This window comes from Rattus norvegicus, chromosome 6 (assembly GCF_036323735.1).
Source record: "Rattus norvegicus strain BN/NHsdMcwi chromosome 6, GRCr8, whole genome shotgun sequence".
Taxonomy (NCBI): domain Eukaryota; kingdom Metazoa; phylum Chordata; class Mammalia; order Rodentia; family Muridae; genus Rattus; species Rattus norvegicus.
The window spans coordinates 69,535,465-69,556,241 of record NC_086024.1 but is presented as its reverse complement, the minus strand read 5'-3'; the positions used below and the strand labels follow the sequence as shown (position 1 = coordinate 69,556,241).

The 20,777-nt window shown below is 35.9% G+C and overlaps 1 protein-coding gene across 11 annotated transcripts in view; it reads left to right on the top strand.

Moving 5' to 3' along the window:
* Nova1 (NOVA alternative splicing regulator 1) overlaps positions 1-20,777 on the top strand; it is a 125,455-nt gene that overhangs the window by 76,196 nt on the left and 28,482 nt on the right. The window contains exon 1 of one of the 11 annotated variants that reach the window (XM_063261664.1): positions 15,884-18,800. The exons of the other annotated variants lie outside the window; for them this stretch is intronic. Coding sequence (XP_063117734.1) covers positions 18,743-18,800 — 58 coding nt within the window. The 5' untranslated portion in view covers positions 15,884-18,742. Of the gene's footprint in view, positions 1-15,883; positions 18,801-20,777 lie in introns of those variants that run through there. 11 annotated transcript variants of the gene reach the window in all.

The window sequence follows — 20,777 nt, the reverse complement described above, 5'->3', positions numbered from 1 at the left end:
GAATCTCAAACTCCTAAAAGTATAGTCTATTGAGTTGCCAGTAACAATGATGAAAATTTGTTCATAGGGATGAGGAGAAGATAGGTAAGAACACTTGTTTTGTATACATGAGGACCTGAGTTCAAGTCCTAAGCTCCCATGTAAAGGTCAGATGTGGCTGCATGTGTAAACCCCAGATTTTTCACAATAGAGACAAGCAGGCTGGCAAGCCTGGGGGAAAGGGAAAACCTTCTTCCCTGTACCTATCTTCAAAGGAATATAGAAGAGAGTGAGGGAAGAGGATGCTGAACATTCTGCCTTGGCCTAGGCATACATGGGCATGGACACACTTATGCACATGATGTAGCAGATATACAACACACACGAATTGTTTAGAGCAAATGTTCTGGTATTGGTTGAAGATTTGAATGTTTAAAATTGGGGGTTGTTGTACTACTGATCAACATATACTATAAATACATTCTAGTCCTTCATAGTCATAAACAAATGTCAACTAGAAATGCCATTGACTTATAAACTTGACCATGCAAGTTTTTGTCAGAAAGAAGAAGAGGATGATTTTCTCTACCATATAACATGTCAACAATTTAGTCTTGGTTGTTTTCTTTGTGATTGTTGTTGTTCGTCTCAAATCAAGATGGAAATTATTCTAAACATAACAGTGACTCAACCCTGTGGCCCATGCCTAAGAAAATACATTTTTTCTCTAGAGCTGATAATATTGTCAGTGACTTCCAGATTGTGAAGCAAAACAGCATTTCAGACCACCTAAACTTTATAAAAACCTCTGTCAGCTCTGAGGAGATCTTCATTTTGCAAATCCCCCTCACTCAGTTGAGGCAGGTTCTGTAGAACCTACTTTTGTCAGTGATCAATCTGTACTGGTTCTTCACTCTTGCTTCTATTACTTTACCTTTTCCTGATACTGTAGCATAGATCTTAACCACCTAACACTATTCAAACAGCCTTACGCCACATCATTTGACATCACGTCCAAACTCCTCTATGCCTTCTCTCTAGGTATTTGGAGTATATGCTGTTACCATTTAATGCCCAACTTCTGGGGCTGTGGACAATACTCACCTGTTGTGGACCTCTCACCTGCTGTGGACATGCTCACATCTCCTGATGATCAAAGGGTCTCAGGAGCCCTAAGAACTGCAGTTCAGTTCACAATGATGTGCTTAGAACATCGTCAGTATAGCTCAATAACTTTAATTTTTATTTCTGAAATTCAATATATAATTATGTTCAGTGCTAACAGATTCTAAAACATTTAAAGACAGTTATTTCATGTGGAAACACTCAAATAGCCATTTTGTATGAAATAATACAATCTTAAGTATGAAGTTTTGCATTTGTTTACCATTTTTAATTGTTGACAAAAATTATTTCAGATTGAAATCTAAATATTAAGAAATTCCAGATATCTAACATTAACGTTCATAATTTACTAATCTCATTGTGCACATGAAAAATTATCAGTAGCTAATTATTTTCAGATAAAATTTTAAAATAAGTTTTCTACTTTTTATACCAGTGTGTTTTCAAAAGCACGTGATGTGGTGAAATTTCAAATGATATGCATGGCATAGGAATTGTTGAAGACATGCCAATTAATAGCAGAAGATCGTATAAGTAAGATGACACCTACGATAAGATTTATAAAAAATACCAGCAATGCCTTCTTTTAAAATACATTCTCAGTATTGAAGTGATTACTCAGTAGGAAAAAAACACATATACACATGCGTGTGCCCCCCACACATAGAATTAACATACATAAAATGCTTTTTCCATAATTTTATTTATTAATGACAACCGTTGAAAGGAAAGTGTTGAAAGGAAAATAAAAATCTATTAGTATGTTTATACACAGGTGTATAAAGTTTTATCTACTTATGTATTCTTCATGAAGGATTCTCTTATTGCTTTTCTCTAGAATTTGTTTCCTATAGAAAATTGCTGGGATTTTTTTCCATTGCTTTGGTTTCTGTCTTGACCTGAATAATCCTATCAACCAAATCGTCATCTATTGGTGAGAATTAAAGCTGTTTGAGGGATTTTTATCTCAACAGCATTTTAACCACTTCATCCATCAGTATGCGAGTCTCAGTTTCTGCATATAGAACTGTAGAGAGCCATTAATGACCCAGACAGTTTGAACACTTGATACCTTAGCTTGTCCTTCCATGCTCTGGTCTGCCTCAAGTGTGCTATATTTTATGCCATATGCTGTAAATACGCTGCCTATCTTTTGTAAACTAACTTATCCAATTACACAAATAATGAATTCCCGTTAATGAGACTTTGTAATATACATCATTGTCTTATTTTTGGCAGTTTGTGGTCTAGGTTGTAATGGTGGTAGTAAGTATGAAGAAATACTGTAATTCTAGAGACTGAAAGCATTTTTTTCAGTTGAAAAGAGTATTTGTTGCATGAGTATGAGGATCTCAGCTTGAATGCCTAGCACCCATGGAAAAAGCCAGATGTGGCACATGCCTGTAACTACAGCACTGTGGGAGGTGGAAACAGGAGGGGCTTGGAGCTTGCTGGCTACCAGTTTGCCCCACATTCAGTGAGAGCTTATGCCCTAGGGAATCAAGGGAGTTCATCAGAACACCTCAGAAAAACCACCTCCTGTTTCCTCACATGTTTACGATCAGACACTACCCACAGCACATTCACATGTAACACACACACACACACACACACACACACACACACGTTTGCATGCACACACATTCATGAAAACACATTAAAATAAATGATTCTATGATTTTATGATAAGTGTTATAATTATTCTATGGAATGTTTAATACCTAATGATTCATACTTTCATCTTTTCCTTTCTAGTTTGTAAAAGTGTATGCAATTTCCATATAAATATTAGAATCACTACTTAATTTGAAAAGCTAATCTCAAATTAAAAAAATTCTGTGCTTAATATGTTGTGATTTAATTTATTCCTCAGGCTTTTCAAGGTTAACAGTGAAATTTATACTTCCTTTATAAAAGGTTTGATTTCCAGAACCCACTAAGAGAACTCCTGAAAATTGACCTCTGACCTTCACATATGTGACACCCATTCACCCACACTGACACCTTTCCGTCTGTTGCCATCCTCCTCCCCTTTCTTTCTCCCCCTTTCTCATGCACACAAATAAATAAAGTATTTAAAGGCTCCAGCAGTGCATACAGATATAACATGACTAAAGCCCTGGAGAAAAGCATGGATTCTGACCCATGCCTGCAGAATTCTGACTCAAAAGGAATTTCTGAGGTTTAAGGTCAAAGAAGGGTGTTCCCTATGAAAGCAGAAGTGCCTGGGATCTTACAAGGCTCCCAGCATACTTCTCATATGCTAGTTCTTACCTGGATCTTGTCACATGGTATGCTCTTGGAAACTTAGGACATACACTTAATGGTTTTGTGCCATATTTATACTTGGATGGAAAAACAGTGATTTAAAACAACCAATAATAATATTTGTAATTACTTTTGAATACTGGAAAGAAAATGTATCTGGTTAGGTTTTTAAGCATGAATCATTGTTATTAAGGAGATTTAATTGTTACTGAAAAGTTAGTAACATTTAAACATCTTAGCATAGATGCCTATAATCTCTTCACTTTTGTAAAGTTTTCCCCTTCAAGGCCTTTCTTGCACTATACAATGAGATGCTGATTTAAGAGAGCCAGGCTGGGATATAGCTCAGTAATAAACCATTTGACCGGAGAGTATAATACATATTCCCATTGGTAGTTAGAGTAAAGGATAGGAAAAGACAAATTAAGAGATACAGATGTGCTTTTGATGGGAAGAGAATGTGTAATTTGATATTGATAATCAAATGGTCATATTTTATAATATTGCACCTACTCATGTTTACTTTTTAACTAAAATAATGCAATTCTTTACAAAATTTTACTTGAAACAGCTAAACATATAAAGAAATAAAATAAAATACACCAAGCCATTTTTATATAGCGAGATTGCTTGGGTTTAAAATGGGAGTATTTCTGAGGCAACCTTGAGTTGATTCTAAGGTCTTCATGGAGAAAAAGGCAAAATGCTGTTTCTCTCACCTGTTACCCACACAGTGTCTCAAGATCCATCAATCAGAACGAGAAGATCAGAGCTATCTTCTAATTATAAATGCTAATATTTTATTTTCGTATTTATGCTCATTGTTAGTGTATACAAAGTTAATGCCTGATGATGAAATAGTTTATTTAACCTGCTTGTTTTTGGATTAACAGTGGCAATGAACATATAGGTAGTACCTCTATATAGATACTAATTATCTATGATAAAGTACACTTGGATCTTTTTCATATGACTAAATGTAATATACCATGAAGATGACCTGTACATATTATTGCCTGTATTTAAAGGGATTAAATTTTGGCAGTGCAAATTCTTTGTCATTTCATTAGTTATATTTTAAATTTTATCCTGATCCTGATTCTATGAAGTTGTAAGTTTGAAAGTTTCTTTTCTCTTAGCATTACAAGTACATGGTTGACGTCAATATTGATGTAGAAATAATCTTTTAAGTTGTTTCTCTTTAATATCTCATTAGCAAAAAATAGCCTCACATCAGTGAACAATACTTACTTTTAGAACATTTTCTTCTCTTAAAAGTCATTTTATATACATTTTCTAGGAAATTCTGAAAGTAAAAACTTTGAATTGAATATAAACCATTAAACTTGAAAGAAAGTTGGAACCTGTTTCAATAGATGCCCTTTCTACTGCATACTAACTCATTTTAGAGAATAGCATGCAGTCCCTTTGTGTGGGTTTTTAACATACGAAAGGTACAGTGCAGCTAAGGATCATGTCAGGTTCCTAATGTCCCTTACTGTTTTGTAGATAGAAAATTCAGAACTCCCTATTTAGCTGTTGTGTAGAATGTATACACTCTGCACCCGGGAGGCACTTCTGAGACACAGCTTTTATGCATTCGACAATGAACTATGCCCCAGAAAATCTTGGCAAATATTTCTTAACCTAGACAGTGTTGAAGACACCCATTCCTCTTGTGATATATTTATTTATTAAATCTTGCACACACAAGAAGAAAATAAATCAGGTAGTGAAAAATAATCCAGGTAGGAGTTGATTAAAGAAAAGTTGTACTGGTGCTGCACAGATGCAAGGCATCTTATTGGTAAAATCAAAATTTGTCATTGAGTCCTACGCACCTGGATTGCATTTTCTTTAGATCCCTAGCAGCAGTCTCAGTGCTGTTCATGCACCTTGTACGAACAGCTGAAATTACTGTTTTCCCATTCTGGGTTTTGGTTCTTTTCATTGTCTATTGCTAGACTCTTTAATGCATTTGATGCTGTCCTCCTACAGTCCTAGTAAAGATGAATCTATTAGTATCCAAGACTCCTCATATTTTAAACTCTGGGCTAGTTGATTGCCTCATGCATAAATCTTTTCTTGAGATGTTGACCCATTGTCAAATTCAAAGTAGACAGACAGCACTGGAACAGCTTTCCTTTGCTCAATTCTTTGAACGTGTTTAATTCCAGTCTCCCTTTTGTACATCCTTTTTCTTTAATACTTCATTTCTTTTGCTCTGTTCTGAAGGGGTTGCATTGCTATTCCCATACATATTATTTGTATTATATTTTGTGTATTGATTATATTTTATGTATGTGATATATGTACTATAATCTTTGCTTTCTCAATTTAAAATTAACTTTAAACATAAATTTATGTATCATCTCTCCACTTATTAAATTCTTTCTTTAAAATTTTTGCATACAATGTAATTTAATGCAACAGATTTTTGGTGCATATAATATTCATCATCCCTGACATGTTATCTGATTACATGAAGCTTGTGCATGTGCTTATGAGTGTTGTATCTGATAGGTGCAGTGATATGAGGTATATACAAGTGTGTCATTATGGCTTTTGTGTGTGAGTGTATGTGTTTTGAAATTGTATGTTATTACTATTCTGGATAGATGCAGGTGCTTGTCAAACAGCTGTAGAATAGTGTTGTTCTGTGATTGGTACAAATATACAGATAATTCTGATTTGAGCCCAAGTTGTTTTTCTATTTCTTTCTAACACTAAAGAAATTGAGGATGTAGTCTAAATTTTCAAGGAAAAACAAAGTCAAGTTTTATAATCATGGGAATAATATATATATGATCTCATATATATATATGAGAAAGAAAGGAAGGGCAGGAAAGGAAAGCTCTGGCCACCTTCCTGAGAACCTGAGAACATCTAAATAATGAATGACTCAGGGCCTGACTTGATTGTTAGTGCCATATCTGAAGTACTCCATGGTTTATCACGACTCCCCGTACATACCATTTCTATTGTGATTGCGGCCAGCCTCACAGGGCACTAGGGAGTGCCAATGGTTTAACTTTGTATGTGTGGCATGCAGTTTTTGCTACTTGCAGGAGTCAGTACACAATATCATATAATGTATGTCCCTTGACTGAGAGGAAAGCAGCATTCTAAGTTCAGCTCATATACCATGTGATATGGTTTTGCATCCCTGTGAAGTGGTAAACATCCTAATCTGGGTCTTCATAAGTTGTAGACCATCCGTACACAATTACGAGAAATAGAAAATTTTGGAGAACAGTTGTATCTTGAAAGCATTTTTGTTATTGTTTTGTTCTTGGTTATTTTTGTTGTCTTTTGATGAATCCATTATTTTATTCAAAATAAACAACAACAAAAGAAAATAACAATAGCAATAAAAAGCAAAAACAAGCTTTATTGAGGGGAAATTTTCTTTGTTTCAGTATATGGTGTTTAGTTTTGTATCTTCCAGGATGTACAGGCTTATTTCAAGTATGGGACTCAATCACTCAAAGATAGGATATATTCCCATCGGGATCTTCTAGGTTGGAGGCTAACATGATAAGCAGGGGACTGCCATGCAGTGGAAAGCACCAGGAAACATGCTCACTAGCCCAGCTCCTTATTTAGAATACTACTCAGATCAGACAAAGCAAGACACAGTGACTTCAGTAGGAAATGAATGTGAATTCTTAAAATTCAATGTAATTCTTTTTTTTTAAAGGTTGCTCTCAACTGTTTATTGCTAAGCTGTCATCATACAAGCCATATGAAAATACTTTACATATAGCAAAAATAAACTGCATGAGACTGGAGATTAAAATTATTTTGCATAGAAATGTGATTAGCTGATCATTTTGTGGTATCTCCTAATTTCAAGCTCCTTGAAATTTTATTTTTGACTTTAGAAATAACACATCACGAAAGTTTGAAAAAGGTTAAGCTGGATTTCTTTTGCTATAGCAATATAAAAGCACCCTTACATGAACAAAATTCACATTATCAGGGACAATGCTTCACTGATCAATTACCATCTTATCTATTGTGAGGAAACTTGCAGACAGCCATGAAGCCCATTTGGAACTCACTTTTGACAGGAATCAAAGTTGTAGAGTCACTTAAGTTGTTTTGAAGCATTCTTTTTAGTTGCACCAACTACATAGGTGTGAAATTTTTCTGTATGTTAAGTAGATTGCTCAAAGTTTGAGAATTATGTAGTTAACTATAGCAAAAAAACAATACTAATTTATGACAAATAGATGTGGATTAGATATGTCTTATACTGTTCTTTTTAGGATACCATCAATCAAGAAATTGTCATGTTAGACATTGAATAATCTGGCTTATTTAATATAATTGCAAAATATAAATCCAAGGAATTTAGATAACAATAGATTAAAATTATTCCATATTTTTGTATGATTTGTTTCAAATATCTGAATTCACATATGATATGGGGAACATTCCTTAAAAGCAAGTGTATTTTTGTCTGCATGAGCCAAAAAGATGTAAGATCAGTCCTGGTCAAGATGTTTTAACTTAGAAGGGCTGGAGAATTGATTAAGGGCATACTTTTAACCAGCGGTGTCCTCAAAATTTAGTTAAAATTGGTTTTTTTTTCTTTTTAACTTCTTAAGGCAGATTAGTTCCCCAAATCTAAAATTCTGTGGTTAAATCTACTTTTCCTTTTTAAAACTGCACATCCCAATTGTTTTTTCAAGGTCTACTCAGATAATTCTATGATCTAGATGATTACTAATTCAAAAGTTGAGTCAATATTTAACCTGGAAACTAAGAAAAGAGAGGGCTTATTTATGCTGCTGAATTATAATACAAAGCTTTTAGAGAGAGGAACTTTGTTTTTTAGAAATGATATGAATTATGGTATCTACTAGAAAGTTCTGACCATGAAATTGTGATCATTTTACTTCAGAGATTCAGTAGGACATGAGTCACAAAGCCTAACAGTAAGCTAGATCCACAAACCCACATGTGAGGAGAAATATTAGTTCTTAAAGCTTTTCTCTACTGTGCACATATGTGAGAACACACACACACACACACACACACACACACACACACACACACACACACATGCACACACGTAAAAAAAATAGCCTTTCTTAAAAAATGCAAAGTGGTAAACTTTAATTGGATATGTAATTAGAAAACATTTCTGTATGGGACAGGGTCTTGGGTGTCACAAACTGTCAGCAAGCTTGTGAACTGGAGCATCACCTTGACGTTCTACTCCATTCTGCCTCCATCGCTCCAGGTATTCCTCTATGATAGGCATACTGTCATTCAACCATATCTCCAGCCCTAGGAAAAAACTCTCGCTAAATATTTTTAAATTTAAACTAAATGTATTACTTGTGAGCCATGCGGTATTCTGATATGTGTATATAAATAATGTTTAAATTATGTGTTCTTTAGTTCTTGAGTTTATGAGCCTGTGTTATTTCTTTACCATGGTGAGTTATGCTATAAAATCCTCTGGCACTGGCTTTTCTCTGCTTGGTTTTTTACATAACATAACTTCCAGGCTCATCTACATTCCTGCAATTGTCAAAAATTCATTATTGTATTGTTTGAGTTTCAGTCCCCATTGCTTACATATCATGTTTTCTCTCTGCATCCATCACTGGTTGACTACTTAGTTTCTAGCCTGACTGTGAAGTGTTGTGGTAGACATAGCACTCCAGACATGTCTTCAATATTTCTTCCTTTGGATCTTTTTCCAGTGTGACTGCTGTGTCCTTCAGACATAATAATTTCAATTCACTGAAGAATTTCCATTTCTGCTAAAAGTATATAGTAGTTCTTTTTCTCCACCCCACCCCTAGCATTATAGTCATTCATTCTAACTTGAGTGAAAGAGATTCAAATCCTGGTTTTAATTTTTATTTCCCTGGTAATTAATGGTATTTTTACATTTTCATTTGCCTATTGGCAATTTTATGTTTTTATTTTATTTTTTTTAACAGTCCAGCCATTATCCCCCTTAAGGTTTGCCCTCTAACAGTTCCTCATCACATTAATCCTCCTTAGTCTCCAAGAGGATGTCCCCACTTCCCCCACCCCATCAGACCCCAACCTATCAGGCTTCCCCATTCCCTAGGGTTATTTACCCAGAGGAAGGGATGAACTGAGATCCTTACCCAAGCATCATGAATGCATGGCTTAGCCTGAGCCCTGAGTATTTCTATGTAACTATCTCTAGGTCTAGGTCTGGAAGGTTCTGGCCTCTGTATAATCTAATCTTCTGCAAACCTGGGCGTTTGAATACTTCAGTTTCTAGTCTCCTTCTGCCAACATATGCCTAGAATGTGTCAGCCTCCAAGACTTAACAGCTGAATAAACTCACCCTTTCTAGATCTTTCTGAAGTCTGACTGGCCAATTCAAACTTTTCTCCAAGATGACTGAATCAAATTGGCTTCTCTTGACTTCTGATTGAATTGCTCTGCTTTGAAAGACTGCCTCTGAACTCCATGGACTGAACTGCTCAGAACTCAACTGCTCTACTCTGAGCTGAGCTCAACTGCACTCAACTGAATGGTAACAAATTGAACTCTCTCTCCCTCAGTTACTTTTTAAGTAGCCTCTTTCCTCTCTGTTCAAGTGAGACTTGGATTTATCCTTTCTCTGACTCCTCCTGCCAAATCTTTTCTTTGTGTGCCCCCTCAATTAGACTTCATTGTTTGGGATTAAACGTGTGTACTAAAGGCATGTCTGTATTGCTGCCAGATGGATTAAAGTGTATGGTCTTTCTGCATCCTAGGTAGATCATATCTTTGGATGTGATTCCTTGCAGGAGCAGCCATGTTGCTGGATTAAATTGCTCTACGCTTCTTTGTGCATTTTTGATTAAACTTTTTTCCATAATATGTATTCTGATCATAGTTTCCCTTTCTTAACTCTTCCCAGATCCTTCCCACTTCCCCACCATTTTCTAGACTTTTTTGTCTCATATTGCTTTGTTTGGGCTCCCCATCCCCATCCCCATCCCCATCCCCACCCCCACCTCCACCCTACCCTTACTGTGTTTCCACTCATTTTTCCTCTGCTTTGCTGCCCCTTCCAGCCCAAATCATAATATCCTGAAACATTTTTGTTATTTTCTTCTAGTGTTTTTGTTATTTCATATCTCACAATTAAGTACTCTATACATTTGGAGTTGATTTGGGGTGCTGATATGATAAAGATCTGGTTTTGTTCTTGTAAAGAGCGTCCTTGGGTATTTTATGTTGCCTGACTTGCTATGGCACAAGTCAAAGTTTGTGTTATAAACCATGAGCTTCGTTAGTTGACACTCACTTTGTATCATAGTCAAAAGTCAACTTGAATTTTATAGTAACCACTTAGTATACAGTGTAAATTGATGACATGCGTCCCTGGAAGTCCCTTACTTCATGCAGTTCACTAGATAAAATCTCTTAATGGAGATGTAAAGTTTATATTCTAGAAAAACATCATCTTATGCCCTCTGGAAATATTGAAAAATGCATAGGGTCATCTCTGCTTTTGTTTGTCTTCAGCATCCTGTTGCTGGATATATACTTAGTTACTTAGTTAACTGAGTATGATTGTCATGAGCGTCTCAATAACAGGTAGGAAAGGCATCGTTAATTTGTGTTTATCATAATGGATCAAGCTTTATCTAATCACTTCCTGTTGAGGCTTACTTTAATTGAGAAGGGAGGTGTTAGAAAATGAAGACATTATATATCTTTCTTCAGTAAAATCCTTAGGAATTGTAATTTTTAGATGAAATTGTTAAATGCAGTATATCTATATCCTTTGCCAAATTGTCTCCTACAGTGAATGGGACAGCCTGTACTTCCGGCAATGCTTCTTAAAGTTTTCCTGCCACCTGCGTTTCTCAACCAAGACATTTTCATAAAATCATGCTTATGTAGGTTTATAAAATAGGTCTACAAATCAATTATAAATAATAAATCATAATTGCTTTTAAAACAGTTATTAGGAAAACAGCTTTGCCATATATTAATGGCAAGAGCAACTATTTACAGAAAAACACCTAATAAGGTATTTGTCTTTATATGAAAGGTTAGCATTTACAAGGCTAAGGTTTTTATTTGCCATAAAACTAGGCTACTCTGTGCTACACTGTGTGACCCTGTCTCTTAAATAAATGAATAAATAAATAAATCTTAGCTGAACATTTGCTATTACAGAGCATATAGAATACAAAGCATCACTGTTTTTCAAATTTTCATCAGTACTTTTATAATTATCAAATGTCACTTCACATAAATGCAGAGTACAAAGATGCAGAGTATAGTCAGAGACATTTCAGAAATTGCTAGAAATTTTGTCCTACTTCCAAACCAAAATATAGTAGTTTCTCTTTTAAAGAAAACTGAAACTGCAGTTTTTAAAATCCAACATTATAATAATATTAAATTGATATTTATTTACAACTTGCTGGTACTGAAAATTATTCCCTCCATTTCCCATAATTAAATAGTTATGTTTCAGTAATTATATGGCAGAAATTTGGTATGTTTGTTGAACACATGGCAGGTCATAACATAATAGTCTCAGGTATGAGTAGAGGTATTTGAGACAATGTTAATTGGCTTGCACTATGAAGGCTTGTAAAGTGTGGAGTCTGTATATCGGATTCAAAACCAAGACTGCTATGGACTCAAACAATGCAGGAAAAGTGAGCACTTTCAGAAACACTTTATGAGCTTGACTTTGAATTAAAGTATGGCTGTTATGTATTCAGAATACTCTTATTGTCAATTTTTCAGTTTCTACATTTAGTAATAACCAATAGTATAAGAAGGAGTTGTAGTGTACCTATTTCTCTATCTATGTAAAACCTTTATAATCTATTTATCAGCGCTATTCGGTGTATTTAACTGCTTCCTAATTCCTTATAGGTTATTGCATGTGCTTACATTCTATCGTTAGGCCGCTCTCGCCTCGGTTCTCTCCTTGCCCCATGTGTTTTTCTGTGGCACGCCAGCTCTGCATGTGTCTGTGGAGAGAATACTACAGCACTCTATCGCATCTTGTTCTCCTGATGTTTATCTGTTTATTAAGTCTTCTACCTTTTTATATGTTAAGAACTTATCTTAGGAGTCATTCTAGGCTGTGCCAATTGTGCTTCCAGTTGTCATGGTCAGACAGTAGCCCTGTCACTGCACTTTGGAGTCAGAGTGTAATTTGTTGTAATTCTGGCTGGAGAGCCTATGTGGAAAACAGACTTTGACATTGCTAATGGAAACTAACAAACAAAGCAGATAGAAATAGAAATACTTCACAGTCCTTCATTGATCCTCAATTGAGAGGGTAAAAGAAACATGTATGAAGGGGACTGGAGAAATTGCTCCGTGGTTTAGAGTACTGACTGCTTTTCCAGAAGTCCTGAGTTCAATTCCCAGCAGCCATATAGTGGCCCACAGAATCTGCAGTGTGACCCAATGTCCTCTTCTGGTGTGTCTGAAGAGAGCTCCAATGTACTCACATACATAAAATAAACAAATACATCTTAAAAAAAGAAAGAAACACCATGAAGAATATTTATAGCACTCTCTATAAAACTAATGCATAGTAATTACTTCTACTCAAATAAGGTGAGAGAGCAGTAGCATATTTATTTTTTAGGGCTGCTTGGTACCCTATAGTTGTGAAATTATTCAAGTTACAAAGTGAAGCTATTTAAACTTGGCATCTTTCAGTTTCAAATGATCTAACAAATCTTAACTCTCCACTATTTGTAATATATTTTTCTATATATATACATCATTTTATTTATTTATTTTTACAAACATGATATTTAAGCTTCAGTATATATAACTTGTAATAAAATTCATAGAGCAGGGTGCTATCAAAATCCCATCTACTAAACTTTGGATATTTTAATATTTGGAAAGTCTTAAACATAAGTATCCTCCCAAAATAATTATATAAATTTTCAAATTTATTGATTGTACTGTTTCCTGAATTAGAATAAAAATCTTTCAGAAAATACAGGACCTTCCTTTTTTACCAGTTCTTCTAATATCTTTTAAATTAAAACTTAAATTTAAAAACTGATCTCACATCTGCATTAATTAAACACTAGAATAGTAGAACTTTTTCTCACATACTTAAAATAAACTACCTACATTTAAACAAACATGTTAATTGGTTCGTTTCAGCCTAATTCAGTCACTTTCCTTTTCTATTAGAACATGGTAAACTACACGTGGGGAGATATGCTTATATTCCCACTCCTAGGATGCTAAAGCATAGGAATCTGACATTCAAGCCCCAACTACCCACATAGCAAAGCCCGACTGGCTCCTCAGCCTGTCCCGGCCATGAGAAGCACACTCTCATTACTGTGTGCATCCATTCCTGATATTGCTCATTGCACATATGCATTTATGTGCAGATGGAGTTTATGATCTCTTTTTTGTGAGGTTGGGTTCTCATGTCCCTCTGTCCCGTACTAGGTTTCTAGGTCTGTTTCCCTTGGTGGTTCTTTCATGTGTTTTTTCATGATCCTAGCAAACTGAGAATAGTAGATCTTGGCAGCTTCAAAACTAGCAATGAGGTACAGACAAAGCTGTCTATACTTAGGGAAATAGTATACCATCCTTCATTAATGTTCTGGTTTTATTTTCTACAACTATCACTGATTTCCTGCTTTTTGAGCTTTTGAGTTTAATATGCCAATCATGTTTGATTTGTGACTGTAAAATTTTGCAGAAGATGATCTATAAAATGCCACATGGCCAAAATGCTGATACATTTGACATGCAAGATTTGCTGTCTTTGCTGTAGGACTTCATTGTGACTCACTCAATAGAGAGGATATTGTCTGTAGTTCTTCCCTTCAAAAATATTGAGGCAGAGCGCCTTGTTTTGCCAAGCTTGCTGTAGAACAACTGTTCTGAAGCACACAGGTGGAAGTGCCAGGCAAGCATTTGGAAGCACAGCTGCCGTTTTAAAATCATCTTTTCTTCTACGTGATTTTCAAAGATTACTAAATTTCACAATAATGTTTTCTCTGTAAACATAACGAATTACTAACCACTCTGCCAGCACAGCATGTTTTCTCTTTAAACAGTTTCTTCTACAATTTCTAATTTTTCTTGATGTAACTTCAAAGACTTTCGTCAATATGGTCACAATTCTTAGTCTATAATAATACCTGTTCTCCTTCTGCATGCTGTATATTATCTGTTCATCTTCGTGCCTTTCTAGTTCCCAGTGAGCATGGTTTTTCTCAACTTTATAGATTTGTTTCATGAGACATCAGGGTTCTGACAATGAATTATTTATCTAAATTCTATTATCTCTACACCTAAATTTCTGTTTTGCTAGAGTGTACCATTTTAACCTCATGTTTATTAGTTCTTAAGTCCTAGTCTCTTGGGATTTAGAACCTGTTTGTACCCCACTCGGCTGCTCTTTCTGCCCTCTGTTTATGCACAAGAAATAGTTAGTTACACAGCCACATACACAAATACATACACAAGTCACACACACACAAGCCCATATACATACACAAATGTCCCATGGTACTGTAAGTGTAAGGGTGGTTGAAGGGCACATGGAAACATCCCACATTCCTGTGAACTCTGGCTGCTTAGCAAACAATAGTAATAACCCACGATAATTTCTTCTGGGAGCATTCAGGATGCTTGGGCACGCCAAAGGGAACTGTACTTTCTCAAACTAGGCAATGCCTTCTGTGAAACTAGTAACTAACTGAGATGTGAATAATAAATAATGGTAAGGCAAAAGTGTGAGTGTGTAATAGAATATCTAAAGGGAGAGTTGAAATCAGATGCAGATCTACTTGAAAAGAGAAATCAACTATGAAATCATCAATTGATAATTGTGTGTCAGCAGGTGATATAACCAGACACTTTGATTTTGAGTTTTTAGGTCTGGTATTCAAGTCCATGTTGAGATTGTGAGAAATGTGACTTTCTGCCTAGCATAACCCATTTGTAAGTTACCCACTGAGTTTGTTTCTTCTAACCACAGCTGCATAGTCAAGACAATGGAAAGGAAGCCCTGCTGAAGTTTCCAACGAGGTTAGAATAGGTTTATTTAGTGCAAGTCTTTTGCTGTGTATATGGAAAGTAGGCTTGCTTAATGAAAATGTTGGTCTTGATTCTTAGACAGCCAAGGTTCCTCTACCCTCTTACAGACCCCCCACTAATATTGCTTATGGGATTTCTCTATCCCTATGCTATTCTGATTAATACACCATTCAGTGGCCTGTTCCTGAATTTACTATTACAAGGGGCTTTCTCTAGTATATTATGAAGTCTTAGGTATAAATTAAATATTAATTTCTTTTTGTGCCAATTTATAGTTGTGTGTATAGTTTCCCTTTTTATTGGACATTTTATTTATTTACATTTCAAATGTTATCCCCTTTTCCGGTTTCCCCTTTGGAAACCCCATATTCCATTCTCCCTCCCCCTGCTTCTATGAGAGTGCTCCTACCCACCCACCCACCCACTCCTGCCTCCCCACCTGGGCATTTCCCTACACTGGGGCATCAAGTCTTACCAGAACCAAGGGCCCCTCCTCCCATTGATGTCCAACAAGCCCATCCTCTGCTACATATGCAGATGGATCCATGGGCCCTTTGATATGTACTCTGTGGTTGGTGGTTTAGTTCCTAGGAGCTCTGGAGGGTCCGGCTGGTTGATATTGTTGTTCGTCTTAGGGGTTTCAAACCTCTTCAGTTCCTTCAGTCTATTCTCTAACTCCCCCATTTTGGACCCCATGCTCAGTCCACTGACGTGTAGTTTTCAAATGTTCCACTTCATTTTAATTTTAAACTGTGTTTGTGATGTATGCATGTGTGTACATGTGTGTGGTTGGGGTACTTGCCTCTATGGGTGTGTTCATCTATCTAAGTATATATGGAGGCCAGAGGTTGAAATGTTTTCCTCAGTCCCTCATCTGCCTTATATTTTGAGATAGAGTATCTCACGAAATTTGTACTCATTATTTACACTGCACTGGCTAGCAGTAAACTCTCCAGGAATACTGCTGTCTGTTTCTAAGCACTGGAATTGCAGGTGTGCACTGCCATCACATGACTAATGCATGGGTGCTTAGATTCCTGTGAGTTTAAGGACTGGGCTACATCTTATTCCAGGACAGCCTGACCTACAAAATGATACTGTTTCAAAAGAACAAAAATAAATAAAACATCCCTGCCGCCTTAGGAAACCCCACACAATCACTTTATCTTTCATCTATTTAAAAGAAAAACATTTATACAAAATCTTATATCTTAGAGTTTCCACATAAAAATGATCAATATATTAGTACTTTGCTTTAGCACCACACTAACAGGATTTGTTAAAATATTTTACTGTGTAGTGATTAATTTAATTGAGAAGCTTGATCTGCTCTTGATATAGGTAGAATATTACGGCAGTTTAATCTTCTCCCCAATATAAACCATTAGCAGAATTACTCCCTGTACTGGATGTACCCTAAAACAAGTAAAAGATAGCAAAATAACTAGACTGATCTTCCATCCTGGATCAATAGACCTATGTAGGATGGACTGTACTAGGTAGTGATCTTTAGTTGTAGCAGTTCATATATTATTTTTCTTATTTTTCGACAGTTCCTCATCTGGATTAACAAAATTTTGCATGTGACTCATCCGAGGCTTTTTTTTTTTTTACTTATTTAAGATTGCATTCAGCCATCTACTAAAAATAGTACAAGCAGCTAACTGAGACAGACACCCAACTATTGGACTGAAGTCAGGGACCTCTATGGTTGAATTAGATAAAGGACCCCTGAGCTCTCTCAGCCATGGAGCCACCAACCAAATAGCATACACTAGCTGGTCCGAGGTCCCTGTTACTTATACAGCAGAGGACTACCTGGTCTGATCTCAGTGGAAAAAAGATGCACCTAACCCTTGAGAAACTCGAGCCCCCAGGGAGTTGGGAAGCCTGGCAGTGGAAGGGAACATCCTCTTAGAAGCAGGGGTTGGGGAGAGGAATAAGATAAGGAACTGTGGGAAGGATACCCAGAGTGGGCAATGGCTGAACTGGAAAAAGCAAAAGTAATAAAAAAAAATAGGACAGTTATACCTGTGACTAAAACAGTCAGAATTCCTTTCCAATAATGGGAGAAAAACAGCAAAGTAGAAGCTTATACACCAGACAGTTTGGGAAGATGACTGGTTGGGGCGGGGGGTGTAATAAAGAACCATGGAAGTATGGGTAGCTATCAGAAGCATGACTGTTGAAGATTTCCCTGATGAGATAAATGACATGTGCATGTGTGGCAGGGGTGATGACATAGGAACAGCAGAGAAGCTGAGCTCCTAAGCCAGAGATCAGCAGGAAACAAATTCTAAGTGAGAGCAACCTGGCATGTTCCAGTAACTAAATAAGACCTGAGTCCCTGGAGAGTAGCAGACTGTGGGGAAGGTCATGAGAGACAAGGACAGAGCAGAGGTGAGCAAAGTCCTGGTGGACCTAAAAGTCTCAGTGGAGTCAAAATTAAACTCTAAGCTGGCAAGGAAACATTATTGATTTTTTAAAGGCAAATGAAGTATCTACATGTTTGAAATATAGGAGTGGAGGATAAATAAGAGGGTGAGGTGCATAATTAATATTTCTCGGTGGACTTGTTGGGAGATAGTGACAGTTTAGAGTATAAGGACGTGTTTGTAGACAGTGAATCCATTCATGATAGATTTTTATATTTACAACCATAGAGGCTACAGGAAGATTATTCTGGGAAGATAGTAACAGTAAGAACACCAAAGAAGAAAGTGTTTGTATAAGGAACATATAACTTAGTTATAGAAAATGCCTACATTTTCTTCCACTTGCCATTTTTTCTGGTTGTTATAAATTACAATATCCCTTCCATCCTGCCAGGATGACTGAGAACTTTAGTATTGAACACACTCTCAGCCTCTATACATTTTTTAAATGTGCTTTAAAATAGAAAGTACTCTGAGGAGACTTGGAAGTTCAGAAATGAAAGCCTTGTGTAAGACAGGGCTTGGAGAGGATTGTGAAGTAGGAGTCTAGTGCAGGTGGCTAAAGGCATTATGACTTGCATCATGGGGTACCATGGGAAGGAGGGCTCTTAGAATTCTAATCCAGGTCAGTTTTTTAATCACATGTGGTACCACAAGACTTTTTTGTTCTTTGAAATTGTTTGGAGACTTTAATAGGAAGGATAGTCATAAGACACTAAATAAAATGTTATGCTATGTAATGGTGACAAGAAGGCTTGGATAAGATGACCCACGGAAGGATACTGAAGGATTTGAAGAGAGTAGACTAGTGAGTAAAGCAGGGGACCAGAAACTGCATAGAGAGCAGACAAGAAACCAGAGACTAAGGATCCCTTCAAAAGGAAATGGGTGACAGAAAGCCAGCTCTTTGTCCTCACAGAGATGCACTGCCAGTACATGAACGTGAGTCCAAGGATCTGTCTTCAACTGGATAAGACGTTTAAAGGACAGTCCAGGGAGTCAGGAGGCCTGAGCTTGTGGAGAATTGTGGGATCAGGTGACAGTGGTTGAATGAACAATGTGTTATGTTCAAGTAATAGCTAGGCTAGAGTTCCTTCAGCTAAGAACACACTTATATGACTATGAATAAAAGAAACAAAAGCTTATATGTAAAAAGACAAAATGGAATATGAAAATATGGGAACACAGTTTGATAATGCTGGAATATTTTTAAAGACTGTTATGTATAAGTCATTTAATTTTAGTCCATCATCTCAAAGAACTATTTTGAGCTACAGTCAAGATTTATACATGTATAACCTGTGTATATATCATTTATTTAGCCCTTAGGTATTAAGATAATTATGTATTCCATAATTTATAATTTTTTAATATTCAGTATTAAAATGAAGTGTGTTATCAGTCACATTCTTAAATTTGTAAGTATTAAAGAATTTTCAAAAACTTCCAAACCTCATCTTGAGCCCCATGTAAAACTTTTAGTTTTTTTATTGTGTATATCAACACTATAATAATAATTTAAAACAGTTAAGAATATAAGGAATGGGACGATAACACTCTATAGGAAAACAAAGGAATCCTTTGCTATCCTGAGTTTGGGAGTGAACTCCCAAATCTAGCACTAAAAGTAGAAATAATAAGAAAAAACAAATAGATCTGTTAATTTCATCAAAAATTTAAATTTTAGACTGGGCAAAAATTAAATAAATGTTCTCTATGGGTAAAGCACTAATATAGGACTGAGGTCTAATACACAGAATTCTCATAGGGCAGATGTGGTAACATACCTGCAAGTCCAGAGCTCTTCAAGGGGAAGCCAAGACAGAAGTTTCTAGAAAGGCTACAGAGCAGCTACCCTGATGTATGTAGAGATAAACAACAATAGATCCTCTCCCAAACAAGATGCAAAGTGAGGACTGGCACTCAAGATTCTTTAGTATGTTCCACACGTGTACCAAGGAATGTGCATACCCAGACTCATAAGAACACACACAAAGTAGCAAAAATAAAACTGACTATACCTGAAGACTTAAAATGGTGTAGTTGTAGAAAATCACTTGGCAATTCTTCAAAACTACATAATATATAATTACATATTACCCAGAAATCTGTTCATTTGTATATACCCAAAGTATAATAAACAGATACCCGAGTAGATACATATTCATTAATGTTCACTGCAGCGTTTCTACAATATTCAAAAGATGGAAACAAAGGGTTCATATAAAAATATGCATTCTGTGTGTGTAATGAAGTATTATGTAGCCACACGAAGGAATAAAATTATATGTAACAGCATGAATAAATGTTGAAGGCATGCTTTTCCCTAAGCTTTCTTTTCTAGAACTAGGGAGATAACAATAGAATTTGCTATTATCATTATCATTATTATTATTATTAATTATCATTATTATTATTACCTTGAAATCTATAATCTAGCAATAAAAGCAGGACAATAAGAGAAAACAAATATATTAGTTGATTTTTGTCAAAAGAAAGTTCTTAGGCTGTGCAAAAATTAAATACTTCGGCACTGTGGGTAAAGTACCTTCTTCTCAGTGAGGTGAGGTGAATTGCATGCCCCAGAGCATATTCGCAGGAAAGTTGGTAACTGTATGGAGTTGCTTCTCTCCATATCTCCCGGGCTCCAGGGATCTAATCCAAACTCACAAGGCTTGTGGGAGAATATCTACACTCACTGCACCATTTTCAGCTCTGGTTATTTTTATTTTGAATATACAGGTAAAGTTTTAAAATTCATTATGTGCATTCATGTCTTTGCCTAAGTTCTTTTTACGGAGAGCATTTTTATTGATATAGAGATAATTTAAACTTACTACAGTTTGTTTTTAACCATTTCTCAAATTTCACGTTTGCATACATTAGCTGAATTTACAAATCAAAAGAAGTTTATTGACT